The 23,319-nt window shown below is 39.6% G+C and overlaps 1 protein-coding gene across 3 annotated transcripts in view; it reads left to right on the top strand.

Annotated features, from left to right (window-relative positions):
* Positions 1-23,319, top strand: part of PFKP (phosphofructokinase, platelet) — an 82,571-nt gene that overhangs the window by 51,386 nt on the left and 7,866 nt on the right. Inside the window, exons 13-17 of one of the 3 annotated variants that reach the window (XM_084620844.1) lie at positions 4,174-4,320; positions 5,960-6,030; positions 7,696-7,783; positions 8,804-8,956; positions 18,520-18,672. In XM_084620844.1, the coding sequence (XP_084476970.1) occupies positions 4,174-4,320; positions 5,960-6,030; positions 7,696-7,783; positions 8,804-8,956; positions 18,520-18,672 (612 nt within the window). The remainder of the gene's footprint in view (positions 1-4,173; positions 4,321-5,959; positions 6,031-7,695; positions 7,784-8,803; positions 8,957-18,519; positions 18,673-23,319) is intronic. The other 2 variants (XM_084620843.1, XM_084620842.1) reach the window with 2 other exon arrangements.

Below are 23,319 nucleotides of genomic sequence, written 5' to 3'. Positions count from 1 at the left end.
AACTATTGATATACTATGTCACAGGAGTTTATATAATTATTGTTGTCTAAAAGCAAACACACATAGAAAACTAGTCAAACTTACTGGGGAAAAAAAGATAAGAACAGGGTGGAAAAAAAGAAGCAAGAATAACAAAGCCAAGAATATAGTAACTTAGTGACCTGTTACAGAAAGAAAAATAACTAAAAAATCTATGGCAAGATAATAATCCTCAGCTGGTATAAATCAGCATTGCTCCTATACTAGGTAAGGGAATCACCCTTAGTATTCTAGTGCAAAATAAATAAATACAAATATTTGTCAATGTCTAAGTTTCTTGATGAATATTTTGTCTCTTGAGTAACTGATCAAATTTTGAGTATTATCCCATTTATACAGAGAACCCTTACATTGTAGGATTGTAGTTACTATCTCGTTACAATCGTGAGGTTGTTAATTAGCAGAAAATGTCTGTAGGAGTAGCCTGTTACTTAAAAATCTTTCTGTTCTCTTTAACAGGATGATCTCTCATGTAGTGTACGTAATTATTTGCACAGTGACTAATCTTAGACAGCTCAGTAACCTTTGTAGGTTTTGAGACTGTTTTACTTTTGCATGGTAATGAGATTTAATTTGCCTTTTAAAAAAATTATTTTAAACTTGTGCTCAACAGCTGGATGGTAGAATGTTCAGGACCGGTGCTTCAGTTTTGCCACAGAATTATTTATATCAAGCCTTTTTCACCCCAACCCCCCTGAATTTTAGAGTTTGTGCAATAACTCTAAAATGAAACTTAAATTGACTTCTGTAAAATGAAGATTACATAATGTACTGATAACCATTTTTCTGTAGAAACTTTTAATGCTTATCTATCGTGGCATGTTTATCCCAAGCCATACCATGTGTATTGACAGAGGGTTATAAAAAACAGGGGGCCTGATCCTGCAAACTCAAGTAGGCTCCTTGCATGATTTAAGGGCCCAGTGCTGAAAATTTAATATTGATATAAAATACTAACGAAGAATGAAGAGGTCAATGGAGAATAAAAGCAAAGAGCATAAGATCTGTAGATATCTGAATTACCATAGTGTTATCATAGTTTTAATAACTTAATGACGCTTCTTAGTCTTGGGAGCAAACAAGTGTCCACCATCTAGTTCCATTGTCTAGGGATGAGCAGTGGTAAGATGATTTATTGAGTCCATTCATTATTAGATGAATATAGAGGTGATGTCCAAGAAAAATGATCTTTTTTTGATTTCCAAGAGGTCAAATAATAAATTCCTCTACTAGCTATTCTAGTCTTTAAGTATCAGGATGCAAAATTCTGGCAATGGGGCAACAGAAATATCCAAATGTTACTCGCCATCAGCCACATGTAAGCAAAAAGATTTAATGTTTCAGGAGCCACAGCCATTCCATTTTTAATAGCCACAATATTATATAAGATTTACCAATACCATGTGTGAAGGCTTAGTCATTGGGCAAATTAAACATCTCCTTGAAGGTAGCAGAAGAAAATTTAAATATCAATTTGCAGTACAAAACTTTTAATAAAAGTTGCCCCCTTGACGTCCCCCCCCGGACTCCTGCACCATCCAACCCCCCCTGTTCCCTGTCCCCTGACCGCCCCAGGTACCCCTGCCCCTGACTGCCCCCTGCCACCTCATCCAACCCCCACCCCTCCTTCCTGATGGTTCCCCAGGAACCCCTGCCCCCGTTCAACCCCCCTGTTCCCTGCCCTCTGACCGCCCCAACCCCTATCCACACCCCCGCCCCCTGATCTCTATCTCGAACTCCCCTGCCCTCTATGCAACCCCCTTACCATGCTGCCTGGAGCACTGGTGGCTCCAGGAGCTCGCAGCCCCACCTCCCAGAGCATTGCACCAGAGGCGCAGTGAGCTGAGGCTGCGGGGGAGGGGGAACAGCAGGGGAGGGGCCGGGGGCTAGCCTCCTGGGCCAGGAGCTCAGGGGCCAGGCAGGAGGGTCCTGTGGGCCGGATGTGGCTTGCGGGCCATAGTTTGCCCACCTGTGCTTCAGATACAGGAAAATTAGACTCTTCACTACAGGCAAACACAGTCTGCCATGCACTGTCACACTCTATGACACAATGGCCGGGAAATAACACTGCCCATGCAATATTTGAATAAATACCATGATTTTTGTTAGCAACTGTTTTGGTTTTTACAATCTGTAATCTTTAGAAAAAAACCCAAAATGTTTGTTCTCTTTTGGGATTGAAAATGGAAGAGTTTCCTCCTCAGTTAGGCCATTGCTATGCCAAAATCCAGGCAGAGCACTTTAATGCATGCCATTTTAATGTGGAGGTGCTGCTGAATGTGATTAACAAATTGCTTAAAGCTCAATGAGTGCTGCCACGCAAGCTCAGACTATTTTGCATTTTGCTTCTGCTGTTCACTAGCACTTGAATGCTTCACCCTTACTAAATGTAAAATAACATGGCTTACCTTCAGGAGAAGTTAAACTATGCAAAGTTTTAGTTCTATCCTTATTAAGATTTTTTTTGCCAGTATTAATTTCAACTGTGGAAATACGAAACCAAATTCTATGTATTATGAATATAGACTTACTTCTTTCATTTAAAAGTAATGGATCATATTCTTGACTGGTGTAAATCAGCATGGCTTCATGGAAGTCAATGGAGCTGCACTGATTTACACTGTCTGAGGATCTGGCCCAATATCTAAAAGTTATCATTTAATGATTTTTTGTTTTTAGTACAACTTTCAAGGAAAATAACCAGTGATTAATTTGTAAAGAACACTTCTCTATTTCAGGTACTGCTTGTTGTAGAGAAGACTTGAGTTGAGTAGAGTTCTATGAACTAATGGTTAAAATTAGTCAGAAAGATGTTTTGCTAATTTTTTACTCAATAACTTGACTTTTTTTATCCTGATAAAGCTCATTTTGACTTGTCATTTCCTTTAGCACTTACAATGGAAATCATAGAGCTGTTTCTTTAGGAAAGAATCCGTGGTCTCAGTTACACCAGTCTGAAGTAGGAGTAACTCCATTGCAGAAAAGAATATTTGCTGTTCCAAACCTGGTGTGAGGTCAGAATTGGACCTTGTATATCTGACCTATAAATAAAAGGAACAGCTTACAACAACATTGTGTGTATTTGGTTACCTGAGGAGTACTGAATATGCTTTCCTGTAAAGCCCCTTACAAACAATTGTTTTGACATAACCAAGGTAAATTCATAATTAAGCAATGTAAAGAGGGACTTTGACACTGTTAAAAGCATGTGTACAAAGCACAAATTACCTGATAATGTTCTGTTTCCCTTTATTATAGCAGATCTTGTTTTATTGAGAGTTTTTCTCCTTACAGCCCAGCTTGTTCTCTGCTCTGATCTTTAGTGAAGTCATAAACCTCTATCTGATGTTGTAGCCTTAGCCGTGAAATCACTGCAATGTTACATGTTCATTATCCTGACTTCACTGTAGAATTGAACACAGAGACATTCTGAGCTCTGAAAGGACTAAACACCTTTACCTAAATACATTTAATTCCAGTCAATAGCAAACATTACATACCCAAAAGTAGTTTGAGTTGTCTAAATGTGATCTCTGAACTGTAATCCCACTGTGAAAGTCTCTTTCAGTGACCATTGTTATGGTATCTTGCCTGCATAAGGATTTGGCAGACATTTTAATTTGAAGGTGATGTCTTTTCTGTTCCATGAGTCAGCTGATAACACATGCTTAGTGGTTACGCCACTGGACCAAACCATGTCCCTTCACACTCTTTGCCTTGCCTACTTTGCGGGTTTTTTTTGTTGCAAATTTCTGCACTGATATTATGACACCAAGTGGATAACTGAGGTTTTTTTTTGTCATAGTTTTTGACCCTGTTAGAATGAAAATACAAGACCCTGAGTGATTTGATCTTCGAGTCAAATGTAGCTCTTGGTCAAAACTGTTTAAATTTTTTTTTAGAAAAGCTAGATCTTTTGTTCCTTTTCTGATTGTTTCTATATGTTTTTTTTAAAAATTTGATGATGATGTGCTGAAACCTTTTTACCCACTTAAATCTAGAACAGCTTTTTTAAACTTTTGAAAACTGCTTTTGATCTTTTTACGATACAGTTGCTATGTAACATTAGAATATCTGTCAGTCACTTCACTGTTGTAAATTCGATCTAACAATTGTTTTCTCTTTCTTTTGCAGACTAATTTTAATGTGGCAGTTTTAAATGTAGGTGCCCCTGCAGCCGGTATGAATGCTGCCGTCCGATCTGCAGTAAGAGTTGGCATAACTGAAGGTCACAACATGTTTGCTGTCATTGATGGATTTGAAGGCTTTGCTAGAGGCCAGGTTAGTACGAAATGACTGTATTTAAAGTGCTGTAAACTTTTTTTTTTATTTTTTATCTTTTTGTCATATTTCTAATGGAAATACAGAAATGACTGTGATATCATTCAGTGAACTGACTCCACAAGGGTTTTTAAATTTAACTGCTTATATATAGACACACCTAGTTAATTCAGATTGGAGCTGTATACTTTATTGCCAACAAATACATAGATCATATTATAAATACATAGATCATATTATAAATATATAGATCACGTCACCTGTGTATCTCTACCATTGCTATAGAGACTAAGGATGTCTTGACGCAATATATGGGTGCTGAACACCAGCAACGGAATTCCCTTACAGCTCAGAACCAGATAGTTAGGTCTATGCATTAATATTCAATTCGAGATCATTTGGTTAAGCATGGTTAAGCACCAAGTCTCTTTCCTGAGCGGGTACAATTTCGGAAGAGTGACTCTCTTGTCTGAGGGTGCAAAATTTATGCCAGCCATTGAAACACAGTTACAAATCTGAATAGTTGCACTGCTGTCTCACTGCTGGCGCAGTCCAAGTCGGCAGAGGCTCAGCCTATTTAATTTTACGCCTGCAGCTATTTTTTCACTCCGACACTTTTGCAGTTGTAATATGTGTCTGCAAACAAGCAGCCCTGTATAAGATGTACCTTTAAGAGCATCCTGTCTTAGGTTAACCCGGTCTGAATTCTTTTGCCTCCTGGATATCTTGGATGAGAAATTCTCTGTATAAGAGGTTCATTGTTTCTGCACAGAGGACAGCTTTAATGTGACCTTGGCAGGATGTTGAGTGTTTGGCAGACTGCCTACATTGTACTGGCCTTTGGAGTATGAAGCATCTGGAGATAAACAGACAGGCTAGATAACAGCGAGATAACAGACCAATCACTGAATCTGTTGTCATGTTTGTGCCTTATTATCAGATATACCCATTCAGTGGAATATGCTATACTATACAGCAACCAAGTCCTGAGATTTGTGACATGCTGTATTTTTGAAACCCTGAAGGACTTCTCTTTAGGGCAGACACAGGTTAGTTGTTTTTCAGAAAGTGGGGATAGGTCTGTCATGATACTTCCCTTCCTCCATGTCTGAGGCAATCCATCAGCTAACCTGGTCTCCCAAGGAGAAGATGGATACAGAGTTTGTCATATTCCACTTTCTAGATCGGCTGGAGGATGGGGATGGGGGTCAGGTCACAGCAGAGTGAAAATTGGTCCTTCACTCGCTCAAGAGAAGGAACAAGTTTGGGACCTGGTTTTGGATTCTTGCATTATACTATCACGAAAGGTAAGGGGAGGAGATGAGACGGAGGGAGGATGAAAGATAAGAGTTGAGGAAAAAGATGGAGGCAGGATTCATAGAGGAAGAAGGAACAAATAGACAGAGGTGAGCTAAGGGTAAAATTTCAAGGAAGAAAAGGGTAAAATTTCAAGGGAGATTAAATTAACCTCTTGAAACTGAGCTGTGGGATTTTTTGCCAGGTCTCATTTGTGGTAGCTCCCATGGTGCTAAATATCTGTTCCAAAAGCTTTACATTAAACTGCATCTGTTGCATGACCAAAGATGTAGCATTGGGAAAGTTACTTACGGGAACCTCCTCTTTTTAACTTTATTTGTAGATAAAGGAAATCAGTTGGGGAGATGTTGGAGGTTGGACTGGACAAGGAGGGTCGCTTCTTGGCACAAAACGGTAATATCGTAATTTTGGCTGCGGTCACTTTACCCAAGTAGAAGAAACAGTGGCCAAAACGTACCTTTTAGTGAGCTCAGAGGTATATTAGGGGTTTGTGGGGCCTAGACCAGAGCAAGTGGGGGGCCACTCCCCAGCCCTTCCTCCTGCAGTCCGCCTCTCCCCCCCCCCGCCGCGCGGCCTCCTTCCCCCATCATCCCCCCCTCATTCTCCTGCTGGGGAAATGAAGTTGGGGCATGGGGGCTTCCCCCACTCGTCCAGCGCTCCTGCCAGGGAGTGGGGTTGCGGTGCAAGGGTTCCCTTGCACCCTGACAGCAGCGCCAGGCAGACGGAGTGGGGCAAGCCTCTGTGCCCTTACCCCAGTCCCTGGCAGAAGAACTGGGTGGATGGGGGGAGCAGGGCAAGCCCCCGCGCCCTGACCCTGCTACCTGGAAGGAGTGCCCCCATTTTTCTGGGGCCCCTTGGGCACCTGCCCCATTGGCCCAGTGGCTAATCCGCCACTGAGTGAACTGCATGTGCTGTCTTTACTGTACATTTATGTATTGAAGCTTCTTTTGATTTTTGAGAATTTACCTGACATCTCTTCTCTTTTAAGTTCAGGGTGTTCAAATTCAGCATTTTGTGGTACTAATGGGTTTCCATCAGTGGAGACAGAATTAAAACAGTCCCTTGTTGTGTATCATTGCTTTAAGACACTTATGGCTATTGCTACAGAGTATTGTAGGAAGTTACAAGAAGCGTGGTTACATGGCACGCTCCAGACTTATGATACACAACTTGTGAATGCATTGCTGTGTCCATGCAGACCCATGTTATGTCTATATGCATGGAACAGCCTGTGGAATCATGGCTATATCTTGTGACTAACACATTCTTTCAACCCATTTACCTAAGAACTTAGTCAGATTTTGCATATCTGATTATCCTATTTAAATTAATTACCTCAATAAAGTTTAGGACTGTTGGTCATGAGGAAACATTACATAAAAACTATTTGCTCCTCCATGGTTTAAAAGAACAGAGGGAGAAGACCGACTAAAGACATAATAGACTGAGTTTATTTAATTTTTGGGGTGGATTTCCAAAAAAGTCCTTTCCTGGCTTCCTTTGTTACTGGCTGTAATTGTATTGTGTAATCATCTCAATGTAGATGAGAGCTAGAAAATAAAGTCTTTCTATGGCTAAGGCGACGTCTATACTACATGCGAGGGGTGTGATTCCCCTGCTCAAATACACATACTGGGCTAGCTCTCATCGAGCTGGAGTGCGTATAAATGGCAGTGTAGCTGCAGTAGTACTGGGGAGTGAGTAGGGCAGAAGAGGCATGGCTTAGGCGTGCCAAATACAAACCCACCTGAAACCAATGAGTACCTCCTTGGCATGGTGAACCTGTGTCTCCACTGCCACTGCTCATGCTACCGTGGCTACACTGATACTTATACTCACACTAGATTGATGAGAGCAAGTGTGAATATGGGTACACGAGCAGGGGAATCACCCTGCCCTGCCAGCTCATAGTGTAGACATAGCCTAAGTGTGTAAAATATAGAACTTTTCACTATACTGACAATTTAACAACCCATCCTACCAAAACGAACAGGTATTGTCAGTAATATCCATAGATATTTGACCTCTCGTCTCCTTTCGATTTAACTATTTTTTTAGTACCCTCCCTGCAAAGTATTTGGAGAAGATTGCTGACCAGATGCGCACTAATAACATCAACGCTCTTATGGTTATTGGTGGATTTGAGGTACATTACCTAGTTGTTCTGTTAACTTGTTAGTTGGAGTGGAATTGAAACACACTACACTCATTTTTAAGCATCAAAATATTTTCTTTTCCCCATAACTAAAATTTTGCTTATGTTGAATTTTGATATATGGAACAGAGCGAGAGCTTTTGAGATAAGAAATTTTGGAGATGATCTATGTCTCTGGAGCTTTGGAATGCAGAATAGTTGATAGTAAGTGTAAAACAAAATACATAGTCCCCCCTCAATTAAAGGTAAGACAGCAGGGTAGAACAGATTTTCAAAATAGCCTAAGTGACTTAGGAGCACAAATGCAAATGGGACTTGTGTTCCTAAGAAATGTAGGCACCTTTGAAAGGCCCCACAGTAGTCTTTAAATTATAATAAAAACTGCACCCTGGCTTCTTGTTTAAGCCACTCCAGTTCATATGTTCAGTTCATTCTAATATATTTTAATTTCTGGATCAATAATCTAGAAATGTATTTTTATTTTTGGAGACAAGGATTTTAGTCTTTTCACCAAAATAACTTTTATTTCATATAGGCCCTGATTCAGGAAAGCATTCCTTTTCAGGAAAGCACGTAAGCATATGTTTAAAATTAAGCACGTCCTTAAGTGCCTTCCTGAATGTGGATGGATTTATGTGCCTGCATAAGTATTTTCCTGAATCAGGTCCATAGCGATGAGATTAAGGGAAGTTAAATGAAAATGACTATGATATTAAAATGTATGTGAATCTGATCTATACAGTAACATTTTCCTATTATCTAGAGCATTGGGTATGTATAAAATATATATCTCATTAAGAGTGAAAGAAGTACTTATTGTTTGTCTCAGATTTTAAATGTGTGATATTTTTATGTATTTTTTGTTAGATTTTAGTGGTTCCTTATTATCCCAATGTGTGATGTGTGCTGTGGTAAAAAATGGCTCTCCCTGTGGCCTCATCCATGTTATAATTCCACCCTTGTCCTCTTTTTATCCCTTCTAATTGTTCACACCGTGCCTGTGCCCAACAGGCCTACCTGGGACTTTTGGAATTATCAGCTGCCCGTGAGAAATATGACGAGTTCTGTGTTCCAATGGTTATGGTTCCTGCAACTGTATCCAACAATGTACCGGGTTCAGATTTCAGCATTGGTGCAGATACTGCTCTGAACACTATAACTGATGTAAGTCTGTTCAAGTGTGCGTGCTTACTAACAAAGCATTCAAGTTAATGCTGATTGAATTGGCTAGAAGTGGATATTTTATAGACCAGAACATTGGAAACATAATCTGCAAAATGGTTTGGTGACTGCATGCAAGTGACACTGAACTGAAAAGTCCTGGTATACTTCACTTTTTCCAACCATTTTTCACATGCACTGTATAGAAAAACTCCATTTTAATTTTATAGATTTTTTTAACTTTTGGATTTTGGAAAGTAATAACATGACACACACACGCACACGCGACAAGGCTGGTGAGGTAATATATTTTATTGAACCAGGACTTGAAGAAGAGCTTGTCGCTCACACCAGCGGAAGTTGGTGCAATACAAGAATATCACCTCACCTACCCTTGTCTCTCTAATATCCTAGGCATGATGTGGCTACAATAACACTGTATACACACAAGTAGTCTTTCCGGCATACATATACAGAGGAGAGGGGAGAAAAAAAGAATAAAGCACCACCATCAAGCCCAAAGTCAAAAACTAGTGACAGTTTATGGCAGTGTAGAAGAGGAAATCCCTTCTCTACACCAAACATTAGAGTGTACCCAGTTACAATAAACAGTTACAGGGTGTCCTTATATATTGCAAAGATTCGGGTTTATTTCTCAGATATTTCTCCAATAAGTAGGTATTCTACTAATGCTCTACTTTGCATCGGTTTTCACTGCAAAAGATGTGAGGGAAGATTCCCACACCAGAGCAGTTCTTTTTAAGTGACAAATCTAAGGAACTGTAACAAAGAACAGAATTATCAGACACATAGATGAACACAATGTGTCAGGAAAGAGTCACCATGGCTTTTGTAAAGGGAAATCATTCTCCACCAGTCTTCTGGAATTGTTTGAGGGGGTCAACACCATATGGCCAAGAGTGATGCAGGATATAGTGAGCTTGGGCTTTCAGAAAGCCTTTGACAAGGTCCGTCACCAAAGGCTCTTAGGCAAAGTGAGCAATCATGGGATAAGAGGGAAGGTCCTCTTATGGATCAATAACTTGTTAAAAGATAGGAAACACAGGGTAGGAATAAATAGTAAGTTTTCAAAGTGGAGAGAGGTAAATAGCAGAAAAATATCTTGGTGTCACTCTGGATAGTTCTCTGGAAATATCTTCTCAGTGTGCAGCAGCAGTCAAAAATGCTAACAGGATGTTAGGCACCATTAGGGAAAGGATAGATAATAAGGAAGAAAGTATCATAATGCCACTATATAAAGCTATGCTATGCCCATATCTTGAATACTGTGTGTAGTTCTGGTTGCCCCATCTCAAAAAAGATACATTAGTATATAGAAAATGCACAGAGATATTACATTATTACACAAATTATTAGGGGTATGAAACAGCTTCTAGAGGAGGAGAGATTAAAAAGAGTAGGACCATTCAGCTTAGAAAAGAGACCATTAATAGGGGATATGATAAAGGTCTATAAAATGGTGATTGGTGTGGAGAAAGTGAACAAGGAAGTGTTATTTACCCCTTCACATAACACAAGAACAAGGGGTCTCCCAATGAAATTAACAGGCAGCATGTTTAAAACAAACAAAGAAGTACGTCTTCACACAAGGCCAAGAACCTGTGGAACTCATGGTCAAGGAATGTTGTGAAGGTCAAAAGTATCATTGTGTTGAAAAAAAGAATTAGATAAGTTTATGGAGGATAGGTCCATCAATGGCTATTAGCCAAGATGCTCAGTGAAAGATAGTGACTTTCAAGTCACTTTTGAAAATGGGACTTCAGCTCCAAAGTCACTTAGGCTAGGTCTGTACTGGAGTAAAACACCTGCGTCTGGCCCACGTCACTGACTTGGGTTCAAGAGGCTCTGCCTGGGAGGCTGTAAAATAAACATTCAGGCTGGAGCCTGAGCCCGGACATCTACATGGCAATTTTAGAGCACCACAGCCTGAGCCCCGCAAGCCCAAGTCAGCTGATATGGGCCAGCTGTGGGTGTGTTATTGCAGTGTGCACATACCCTTAGGTACTTTTGAATATTTTAGTCCTTATCTGACATTTTTGAGAGATTTGAAGGATTTCTCAAGTTTCTTAATTCCAAGAACATTAACATAATTTTTTTCTATATACTTAACTTACATGTATATAAAGTAGTCAACTTTTCATTTTATTTACTTTTAGCAAAATTAGACCCTCATGCATTATTAGATGTTCGTTTTCCCTTATAATATTGCCCTTGTCAAGACTGTAAACAACTGATAAAAATTTAGTTCTAAATTGTTCTTTACACATGGTCCACGTTATATCTAAGTTGGCCTTGTTTCCAGTTCTGGTAAATAAAATTCTCCATTCCAAAAAGATTGACAGCAAATCAAGGTAAGTAAAATAATGCTGTAATGCATGATGCCTGCTTTTCTTCTCATCATAGGCTTTCTGCATTTATCTAACTGTCATCTTTATAGACCTTGTAGACAATTTCACACAGAGCAGGACACACAGCAATATTTTGCAATACACTGGGTTTAGATTTCAGGTAACCTCATTAGAGAGCAGTCAGAGAGTATTCCCATGTTGTTAATATAATAGTTTTATCTATTTTGAAGCTGATACATTTTACTGATAAAAGGCTAGAATTTTGTCCAATTCTTGTGTTTTATTTCTTCCTAGATTTTCTTTTGAGATGTATATAAAATGTAATGGTTCAGGAAGCCATAGATTCATTTCAGCTGTGAAGAGAACTAACCTTTCATTTTAAAAAAGTCTTTTGTTTAAGAAAAATAGAAGGACTTCTTTTCTTTTACAAAAGTTTGTAAGCTGTGTAAGCCTTCTGCCCTCTGAGCATCTGAACTGAAGTTATGGTGGGCCACTCAGAGAATTGGTAAAGGTACATAGATCAGTGGTGGGCAACCTGCGGCCCATGGGCCTCACAGGCTGGTCAAGGTAATCCGCTGGCGGGCTGCGAGATAGCGTTTACATTGACCGTCTGCAGGTCCGGCTGCCCGCAGCACCCACTGGCTGGGAATGGCGAACCGCGGACACTGGGAGCTGCGGGCAGCTGTGCCTGCAGACGGTCAATGTAAACACTGTCTCGTGGCCTGGCAGCGGATTACCCTGATGGGTTGGGTGCGACCTGGGGGCCGCAGGTTGCCCACCACTGACATAGATCCTTTCACTTTATGGTCATCCAAATCATACTGAGTAGTGACATCACCTTCATTGCCAGTTGGCTTGTTAAATATGAATAGGCGGTCTCCTTCTAGTTCATACGGGTGAATAATGAACTCCTCCAACAGGTGATTTCCTCTAGCACAGTATTGAAGCACATTAGTAGTGAAGTTAATGGTCCTTGTACTCCTGCTGAAGTGAAATGCTTAAGTGACCTGAAACTTAGTTGTAGGGATTCAAAGCAACTGTTTTATTGCTACTCTTCTCACTTAAATGTCAATCTTTGTGAATTTTCTCAGTTTGCAATAAGGTAAGTATGTGGTCTACGAGTGGGTAATGAGGCCTCTAGGATGTGTATAGGCAGGTTTCTGAGATCCTGAAAAAGTTTAGTGTGGCTAGTTACATCAGCTGTTAGTGCTTACATGCCTGAGTACTTTTCAGACATTCTAACACAATCTTAAATGCCATTATAGGGTACTGACTTCCTATCTGATGAGCTTTTTTTCCATAATCAGATAAATTGTCCTCTGTACATACTACAAGTATAATTTTTGGTTAGTTATTGCAGTGTATGCCTTGTGTTGCCCAAGAAATGTTTGTATATAAAATATGTTCAAGGATGATACTTATTGTCATGAAGCCTGTAAGGAAAAAGTAAAATATCTGTCCTAACCACAACTAAATCATGAAGTAATCAAACTCCAAAATTAAATCATGGGTAGTTCAGGGTATTTCTCTCCAGGCAGACAACTGCAAATCATCCAGTGGTGCTTAGGCATCTTTTAAAGTAATTGGTTATTTCCCATTCACTGGAATCAGGAAAAGTATTATAGAATTAATAGGTAGCAACTAATATACATATAAAAATTCTGAATTAGGGAGGGTTCATGAGAGCACTGAATGGAAGATGAACTATCAACAAATAGGACTCCCTGTCCTGAAGAATTTACAACCTAAAGAAAAGAATGGTTAGGTTCTAGTAAAGGGCCTGTGCACTCCTTAGCCATGGGACCTAAATTGTGTGGCAAGGTTCTTGGGTTCTGAGGCTCTTTAGCACAGGACCCTGGAAATTCTGTGACAGTTTCACTTGCATTTTAGAATGCAGGGTTTTTATCATTCGCATATTTAAAAAGAGAATCTTATGCCCAGTACAGTTTGTCCTGTGTTGTTTGTTTTGATGTTAAATTGAATTAATTTTATGCTGTCCCTACATTTCATTTTTGATATGCCGAAGATTTTTGTAGTGACGTTGTATAACTGCATTGCAGAGATAATCTGCGGCAAACTTGTGGAGGTTTGTTTGTTGACTAGGTAGCATTTGGCACTTTTGGCACCTAGCTGGGCATAGGAGACATTTGAGGATTGTGGGATAAGCATGCTAGCTGGTAGTTATTGCTAAAAAAGAAAAATAATCAGTTAGATTGTTAACATAGTGATTATATTTAAATTAAAATGTTTACAGTGTTAACAATCCGTGAAAGTGAATGAGACAGCCCTTTCAAGGCTGTTGTTTCAGGCTGTCTGCAAACTCAGGAACACAGCACTCAGGAAGTATGTGCTGGTCAGTGTTTTCAAATTGTTTTCTTTATAACACTAAAGGCTAGATTTTTAAATGAAAGCTTGGATTCCGCAGCACAAATCTCTAGCCAGGGGAGGATTTCAGAGAAAATTCTGCAGCATGATTTTACAGAAGGCAGGGAGCTTTGCATTTGATTGAACAGAGTGAAACTAATTTACAGCCCCCTTCATACCTAACAGAGCGTGGTAAGAGGATGGGGAAAAATAATTGGAAACAATATAAACCATGATGGGCATTGAAAGGGTTAAGAGAAAGAAATATAGAGCTGAGCAGGAGACAGGAAGAAGTCTTGATTTCACGATATGTCTGCACAGCAAAAGCTGTGCACAGGCTAGCCTACCTGAGCTAGTTTGAGTCCAGCAAGCACAGGTAACAGTAGCAGTGAAGATAGCACAGTGCAGGCTTCAGAGTGGGCTGGTGAGCCAAGTTCGTACCCGGAATCTGTACCGTTCTTGAACTGCCCGTGCTGCACGCTCTTTGCTGCTGTGAAAACAACAAGGGGTCCGGGGGCATGGAGTGAAAATTACAGATGCATTATTATACTGACCAGGTATTTTCACTCCATGCATCTGAAGAAGCGGGTTTTTTACCCACGAAAGCTTATGCCCAAATAAATCTGTTAGTCTTTAAGGTGCCACCGGACTCCTTGTTGTTGTTTTTGTGGATACAGACTAACACGGCTACCCCCTGTTACTTTGCTGCTGTGGTTATCCACACTGGCCTGTGCACAGTTTTTGCTGCCGAGGATTACCCGTAGGGGATGTCAGAGTAAAATGGGAGGGAGAAGGAAAGATGCCAGCCATAGATGGAAAATGGAAAAACTGGAGAGGAGCAGCCTCGCACCAGCCATGTGTAAGGGAGGAGAGACAGCCTGTCAGGGAAACAGCAGAGGTAAGGGGGTGAATCATCTAACCGTGTTGGGGAAGGAACCAGAAACTGCAGCAAATGGGAGCTGGGTAGAGGAGGGGTGATGCTGAATTATTATATGTTCTTATATAGTATCTTTGGTCACATTTTATATTAAGGGTATATTTATAAAGGGTTGGAGCTGATTCATAGATGTTATAAGCATGTTACCGACATGAGCACTTAGTGTTCTAGGCTAGTGGTTATAAGCAACCTGTTAGATTGGAATACAATCTATAACAATTGATTAACCATTTATTAAACCATCTGTTAATTGTTTAACCCTCTATAGACTGTGTGAAATATACCCTTTGTATAAAGTTACTGTTTTGGTGGATTTGCAACAGTGATACTGGGTTGTTGCATGTCTTCATACAGTAGCAGTCCTGGGTTACCACACAGTATTCACCCATGTGTTTGCTAAAAACACTTGCATCAAATGAAATGACGCAGTATTTAATGCAAGTAAAGTGTATCTTTCATTCCAGACTAACTAAATGGTTGTGCCAATAATTGCTCCAAATCTCCCTCTAACTGTACCACTTCCCCAAAAGTCTTTGGCTAAAACGCTGCAGCTGTGCTCATCCGTGCTTTGCAGGTATCCAGCCTGCTTTGAGGCTTTATTAAACAAAACCAGTTCCCAAATCAGTATATCTTTTTCTGCTGTAAGGAAAAATTCGAAGAAGCCTGGCTGGGCTGGGCTGGGGTAGTGGCTGTTCTGTGAAGTTCCCCCATCAAGGCTTTCCAATGGCTGAGCTTGAAAGACAAATGCCAATCCCCTCTTTCCTGCCTGTGGCACTTCTCAGCACTGCAAAGATAACTGGGCAGCATTTTAATCCAGAAGTGACACTGGGATCAGTCAAATCCCAGTTTTAGCTTTAAGTGAAAGTTAAATTTCCAAAATACCCAGGGATGGAGTGTTGGAGATGAGATTTTCACTTCGGTCCCTTGCCACCACATCATACCTCCAAGCCACGTGAACCCTCCACATAGACTCCAATCCCCCGTCTTCCCTCCTAGAAATGTCCCAGGTAGATCACCTCTTCCCTTCCCATTTCCTGCTTACAATCCACCACTACACAGACATCTGATGCATTTTAGTTGTGGGAGGCTGATTGGCCTGCAGAGCTCTCCTCTCATGTACCAATAGGGTGTTTTATACCTGCTCCCACCCCACTGTGCACCCTTTTCCTCGCTGGGAGAGCGAGACTAGTGAAAACAAAAAGAACTGCAGGATTTGGATTTCCTTTGGAGATTCATGAAATATGTGGGGATTTTTCACATTCTCTCTACACAATGGGTGTTCAGGATTACTGTATATTGAGGAAGAATTGGATTAGTGCACTTACTAAGTCAGAACAACTGCACATTCTACAGACGCTCCCTGGGTTATGCAAGACCTGACTTACGCAAATTCACACTTACGGAAAAAGTTCCATAAGCCAGAAATGAGTTGCAGAAATTTTTGCGTAACGCATGGGTATACATGTCTGACTCACGCAAAATTCAAGTTACGTAAGGCTTTCTGGAACAGAACAGTTGCGTATGTCGGGGGTCATCTGTATAGTCCTTTGCTACAGAGTACTAGGTACTCTGGAGCCTGTGAAAATACACAGACTACCTCATATGCTATATATTTACCTTCTGCCTATATGGGATTTGAAATCCCCAAAAGACCACTCAAAAAGCCTCTAAAATGTTCCTTCAAAATATATGGTCTTGTGCAAGATCCCTGCATTTTTATGCACAATTATCCAAATTGCACACATAAAAACAGGTGTCTCCTGATGTACATGCTTCTTGGAAAACATGGGCCATATTTTCATGATTTTTTCTTTCAGTGACAGAGGTGTGTCTTCACCTTCTAGGACAAACTAGTGGCTAAAGAAAGCAGCGTCCATAATAGTCGTACTTGTGGCACCTTAGAGACTAACCAATATATTTGAGCATAAGCTTTCGTGAGCTACAGCTCACTTCATCGGATGCATTCAGTGGAAAATACAGAAGATGTTTTTATACACACAAACCATGAAAAAATGGGTGATTATCACTACAAAAGGTTTTCTCTCCCCCCATCCCACTCTCCTGCTAGTAATAGCTTATATAAAGTGATCACTCTCCTTACAATGTGTATGATAATCAAGGTGGGCCATTTCCAGCACAAATCCAGGGTTTAACAAGAACGTCGGGGGAGGGGGGTACGAAAAAACAAGGGGAAATAGGTTACCTTGCATAATGACTTAGCCACTCCCAGTCTCTATTCAAGCCTAAGTTAATTGTATCCAATTTGCAAACGAATTCCAATTCAGCAGTCTCTCGTTGGAGTCTGGACACCTACAAGATCTCTATCAAGCATTCTTACAACTACAATACCCACCTGCAGAAGTGAAGAAACAGATTGATAGAGCCAGAAGAGTTCCCAGAAGTCACGTACTCCAGGACAGGCCCAACAAAGAAAATAACAGAACGCCACTAGCCATCACTTTCAGCCCCCAACTAAAACCCCTCCAATGCATGATCAAGGATCTACAACCTATCCTGAAGGATGACCCAACACTCTCACAAATCTTGGGAGACAGGCCAGTCCTTGCCTACAGACAGCCCCGTAACCTGAAGCGAATACTCACCAGCAACCACATATCACACAACAAAAATACTCACCCAGGAACCTATCCTTGCAACAAAGCCCGTTGCCAACTGTGCCCACATAGCTATTCAGGGGACACCATCACAGGGCCTAATAACATCAGCCACACTATCAGAGGCTCGTTCACCTGCACATCTACCAATGTGATATATGCCATCATGTGCCAGCAATGCCCCTCTGCCATTTACATTGGTCAAACTGGACAGTCTCTATGTAAAAGAATAAATGGTCACAAATCAGATGTCAAGAATTATAACATTCATAAACCAGTCGGAGAACACTTCAATCTCTCTGGTCACGCGATTACAGACATGAAAGTTGTGATATTACAACAGAAAAACTTCAAATCCAGACTCCAACGAGAGACTGCTGAATTGGAATTCGTTTGCAAATTGGATACAATTAACTTAGGCTTGAATAGAGACTGGGAGTGGCTAAGTCATTATGCAAGGTAGCCTATTTCCCCTTGTTTTTTCCTACCCCTCCCCCGACGTTCTTGTTAAACCCTGGATTTGTGCTGGAAATGGCCCACCTTGATTATCATACACATTGTAAGGAGAATGATCCCTTTACATAAGCTATTACCAGCAGGAGAGTGGGATGGGGGGAGAGAAAACCTTTTGTAGTGATAATCACCCATTTTTTCATGGTTTGTGTGTATAAAAACGTCTTCTGTACTTTCCCCAGTATGCATGCGATGAAGTGAGCTGTAGCTCAAGAAAGCTTATGCTCAAATAAATTGGTTAGTCTCTAAGGTGCCACAAGTACTCCTTTTCTTTTTGCGAATACAGACTAACACGGCTGTTGCTCTGAAACCTGTCATAATAGTAGTGTATCCAGAAGCATTTTCTTCTGAGTGTAGATGTTTTCCTAGTTACCTTTCCTTAAACTATTTAATATGTAGAATAGTGTTTGTTCATTTAACTTATTTTGAGGTGACTTATTTCTAGTACACTCATGCTGCCTACCTTTCTGCTTAGCTACTTCAGTCTCTGCGCTATCCACATTTCATTTTCAGTCTGTATTAACTCACATTAACTTCCTTCTGCGCTTTCTTCAGAAGAGCATTGTGCCAATGCAACCCAAGTGCACTGTTGTGGTATTTAGAGGAAACTTTTTTTTTGTCCCTCCTTAATATCACCAATTTTATTTTGTTGTGCCAATGGAAAGCCAACCCTCCCATCACACGCAAGGAGCCACTAGCTGAATGCATAATAATTTGCTATCCATATGCAAGTGTGTTTTGCTAATAATACTTGTACCGCTGCTTCAGGCCTATGAAAGTTGTCTGCAATTAGCTGAAGCACGTGCTCGCTTTGAGGAGTTTTGCATTCCTATCTGTGTGTTGCCAGCTACTATTAGCAACAATGTGCCAGGCACCGACTTTAGCATTGGTGCTGACACTGCCCTGAATGCTATTGTGGAGGTAAGACTGCATATCCTTTGAAAATTAAATTGTACAATGTCTGTCTTTGTTGTGATACTAACAAGACCTTGAAACATTTAGTTTGCTAAAATATTCTAGTTTAAAACATTAAGCTCCTGTGATCAGAAAGTAATCAACATTTTCCAGATTGATTGAAGCTTAATCTAATTAAAATTCTATCAATTATGTTGGCTAATATTTAGCTTGTGTTTTGGTGTTTTAGATAGTGGCTTTAGGGTAACTAGTCAATGCATTCTTAGAACCTTTGTATGTTTGCAATAAGAATAAGGTACATAAAATTTTTTGTTGTTTAAAATAATTTGCATGGGACTACTTTACTATACTTAACTGAAAGAATAAAAACCCATGCACCTTAAAAAAAGTAAATGACCCAAGGAATGGACCAATGACGGAATAAGATCTGAGTTCAGCAAACCACATAAGTCTAGGCTTAAAGCATGAAGCACTCCACTGGGACTAGTCATATGATAAATGTTAAGCAAATGCTTAAGTGCTGTGCTGATTTGACGCCTAATGACTGCAACACGTAAAGTATTGTATAACAAGAAAGTAAATTTTATGAGTTGGATACATCAAAGCTTGGCTTACAGGGGTATCACTTCCTTTTATAGTCAAACAGCATTGAGATACTACTTCTGATTACTATTGTGCATGCTTCCATTTAAATTGCCAACAGTTTGATTTCAAATGGGCTGTATGACCAGAATAATGCACTTTGCACATTATGGGCCTGCTCCAGCTCCCCTTAGTTGCCTGTAATCCTTGTTCTTATTTGATAAAACATGTGTGCTCTGCCATTAGACAATGTGCAGAATCCTCGGATTCTCCAATTCTGGCTCCTCAATCGAACATTTTTAGTGTGTCCTTTGGTGTCTGAAGATTTTGTCATTAATTTCAATTAGATCAGGATTTGTCCCTTAGTCCTTGCTTACCGTGGCATTCCCCCTAGTCTCCCCTTGTTGTGTTGGCACCATAACAGCTCCACTGGTGGTGGCAGCACTAGCAGAATCTGACTCTGCGTACAGCAGGTAACATGACTGACATCAGTGGGGCCAGAGTCTTCAATAGCGATTCACCTGGCAAAGACTGAAAACGTGAGAAGTACCAACAACAAAAGTTATAAATGGTAGATGGCCACAGACAAGGTAGAAAATACCGACAGTTGTTGCTTGTATCCCACTGCCTTTTATTGTAGGCCATGCAGCTTTCAGTAATGCTTCCTCCGTGTTATTGCTCTGAGTAAAAACTAAATGAGGAGAATTTTGCCCAGGCTTGCACACATGCAATCCTCTTGAGTTCTGTAGGTTTGCACCGTTGTCTTGGAGCCAGCGTCTTTGGTTGAGATTGACAGTAGTGTACTGTTGCTCTTTGCTTCTTCTTTGAATATCCAAATTCTTAGGAGAGACAGTGTGCTTCACTCTGTGGTAAAAGATTATCAGAATTTGACTCCTAAGTTCTAATTCTGCTTCCGACACTGACATTGTATGTGCCATTGGGCAAGTCACTTACCCTCTCTGAGTCTGTCCCCCTCAGCAATAAACGAGGAATAGTAATATCCTTGTAAAACACTTTGCGAGATCCTCAGCTGACGGTTTATGCAAGCTGAGGATCTGCCTCTCTGAAAATATCAGATAAGCATTAGTAACTAGAATGCTATGATAATGTAATTCATAGAAGTGCTTCTTCCCTAAATAATGTCCTATATACCAAGGGAGAACTCAGTCCTGAAAATGCTTATGCTTATCAGTAACTACTTTTACTCACAAGTACAGTTATTAATGTACTTGCAGACTCAGGACCTTTGTATGTTGAAAGAAGTGCTGTAATAGGAAAGTAGGAGGAATAAAACCTTTCCCCAGCTTCCCAGATGCATGTGCGATCATGCAGTTAAAAGAGCAGCTTAAGCAAACAGATATTGTTATTCTTTACTTCATATTCTTCAAAAGCTTCATGACGGAATTTTAACTCCTCAGTGCTGGTGGTTATGATGTATTCATCACAGCCAGCAGAAATTGTTCTGTGAAACACTGACTCTGGTGTGAAAGGATTAAAAATAGGGCTGTTGAATAATCACAGTTAAGTCATGCGATTAACTCAAAAAAAGTAATCACAATTTAAAATTTTTTTCGTGATTAATTGCAGTTTTAATAACACTGTTAAACAATAAAATACCAATTGAAATTTATTAAATATTTGGATGTTTTCTAAATTTTCATATATATTATATTCTGTGTTGTAATTAAAATCAAAGTGTTTATTATTTTTAGTTACAAATATTTGCACTGTAAAAATGATAAACAAAAGAAATGGTATTTTTCAGTTCACCTCATACAAGTACTGTAGTGCAATCTCTTAGTTGTAAAAGTGCAACTTACAAATGTAGATTTTTTTTGTTTGTTACACAACTGCACTCAAAACAATGTAAACTTCAGAGCCTGCAAGTCCACTCAGTCCTACTACTTGTTCAGCCAGTCGCTCAGACAAACAAGTTTACAAACAAGTTTACATTTGCAGGAGATAATGCTGCCCTCTTATTAACAATGTGAGAAAGTGAGAACAGGCATTTGCATGAATAGCAGGCCCTTTTGAGGTATCTCAAGTTTGGCAGCCAAGTCATTTTTGGACAGCCTGGCCTATATGTTTACTTCCCCAGCACCTAAAAGCCAGGATTTCCTTAGTGATGTCATCATGTATACACTTACTCTCCATGAGATCCCAAGCATTGTTTCCAGAGAGTTAGAATTGGTGTGATCATAAGCCAGCCATTCGTGAAAGCAGCAGGGGTTGCTACAAGTATGCTGTTGTATATTGCATATTGGGAGCTTACACTGATTTGTACTCAGTGAGGAAAAGACTGGAGAACATAGTATGGGCACAGTGTAAGAACCAAGATAGCTAGAAAGGGTTTACCATTGTAAGTAACTGATCAAGTGCATGATCTGAACTAATATGTGATGAGTTTTGTTCTGGAGCCGCTTCTTGTTTTTTAAAAGAATATGGGATAGCATGTTTAGATCAATCTATTTGATCATTTGTGGATATATATGTGTTATAGCTCTGGTAGTTGAACTAAAGTAAATATATATAAATATATATATATTATATTTTATATATAATATAGTTATTCGTGCTTTAAATGCTGTCATTCATGATAATGTTAAATGCTTATGACTTTTTAATTTTTTAGGCTTTTTTTTCTTTCCCCCATTTACCAGTTTAAACTTTATTTGTTTTGTGCTCTGGTAAGTAGGTATTTAATGCAAATATCAGGCTCAGAAACTGTCTTTATATGTCAAAAAATAAATGATGTTAAGGCTGTATGTGGAAAAATTAATCCACAAGCAGAATGGAAGAACATCAAATGTAGAACTGCATCTGTAGTTACTCATTCAAAAACTCAGGTCTGAGGGGTATTTTTATGTTTCCTTCTAAATACGTTGTTAATAAAGGGCAAGAACTTCATGATCTTGAATTTGCTAGATCCTTGCACTCATCTGGCTTCCTCTTAATTCAGCTGGACCCACAAACCATATTTGCAAAATTCTATTTGCCCTCAAGGAAAGGTTTTTAATGAGCAATTAATATCTCTTCCTCCCTCCCCATTATCTTCATACTAGTAGTGACTGAATATGTAATAATTTTAAGACAGTTTTGCAAGACAGCTCTGTGCATATGTGGCTTTCACAAGAAGTGAAAATAATTACCAAAATTTGAATATCATTTGGTATATTCTTGAATATCATTTGAGTTTAGGGATGCTTGACAATCATTTTTCAAATACTCTTAGACTAGATCTCATGCTATTTTGGGGTTTTCTCTTTAGTCCTCCGATCAGAGCTGTCATCTTTGTGAAATTTATTTTTAGGGAGGCTTGTTTAAGCTACTCACAGGCAGTGCTAATAGAAGTTACTGTAAATCATCATCTCCTATGCTTCATGTAAGCCAACAGATTTCCTCATAGTGAGCAACATTTCCTACCCATTTGTAGATAAGATGTGGTTTGAGATTAGTTTCCCATAATCAGTATGTGTTTATGGAAATTAAGTAGGAGAAATTGGCTCTGTTGCTGCCAAGTCATGGAAATTTGCATGAATAGCCCTCTGGGTAAGCAAACCGTGGATCAGTAGAAACCTAGGACTTCAGCCTCGTAAATTCAAATTGTAAAGACAACTTCTTATGAAACTTAAAACTCCTCAGTATCAAAAGTGATTTCTTCAGTCATGTGCACAGTGAAAGTAGAGACTGACTAAATTTGGTTATATGCCAGATCAGAAAGCAAACTCCATTTTTATATCTCTATAAAACTCCAATATAACTACTCCAAAGATTTAAGAATAAGAATGTGCTGTGAGATTAGTTTCTCCTTTAACATTTTCAAAAAGCAGCCAGATGGAAGGATAACACAAGCAAACGTGACATTATCAAGACACCTGATTTTGAATATAGAGGTGACCTGGAAGAAATATTTTCCTCCAGAATTAACAATTGACATGAGAGTGTGTGTGTGTGTGTGTATATATATATGTAATGCAGTTCAGTAATCTTATAATTGTGATAAAGAATCATATATGATAAATATCACAGTTGAGAGTCTGTTCACGTTTGCGTATGTCCCTAATGTTCTGT

This window comes from Lepidochelys olivacea (assembly GCF_965140295.1).
Source record: "Lepidochelys olivacea isolate rLepOli2 genome assembly, chromosome: 2".
Taxonomy (NCBI): domain Eukaryota; kingdom Metazoa; phylum Chordata; order Testudines; family Cheloniidae; genus Lepidochelys; species Lepidochelys olivacea.
The sequence above is the reverse complement of the archived record's forward strand: the minus strand, read 5'-3'. Positions and strand labels throughout refer to the sequence as shown.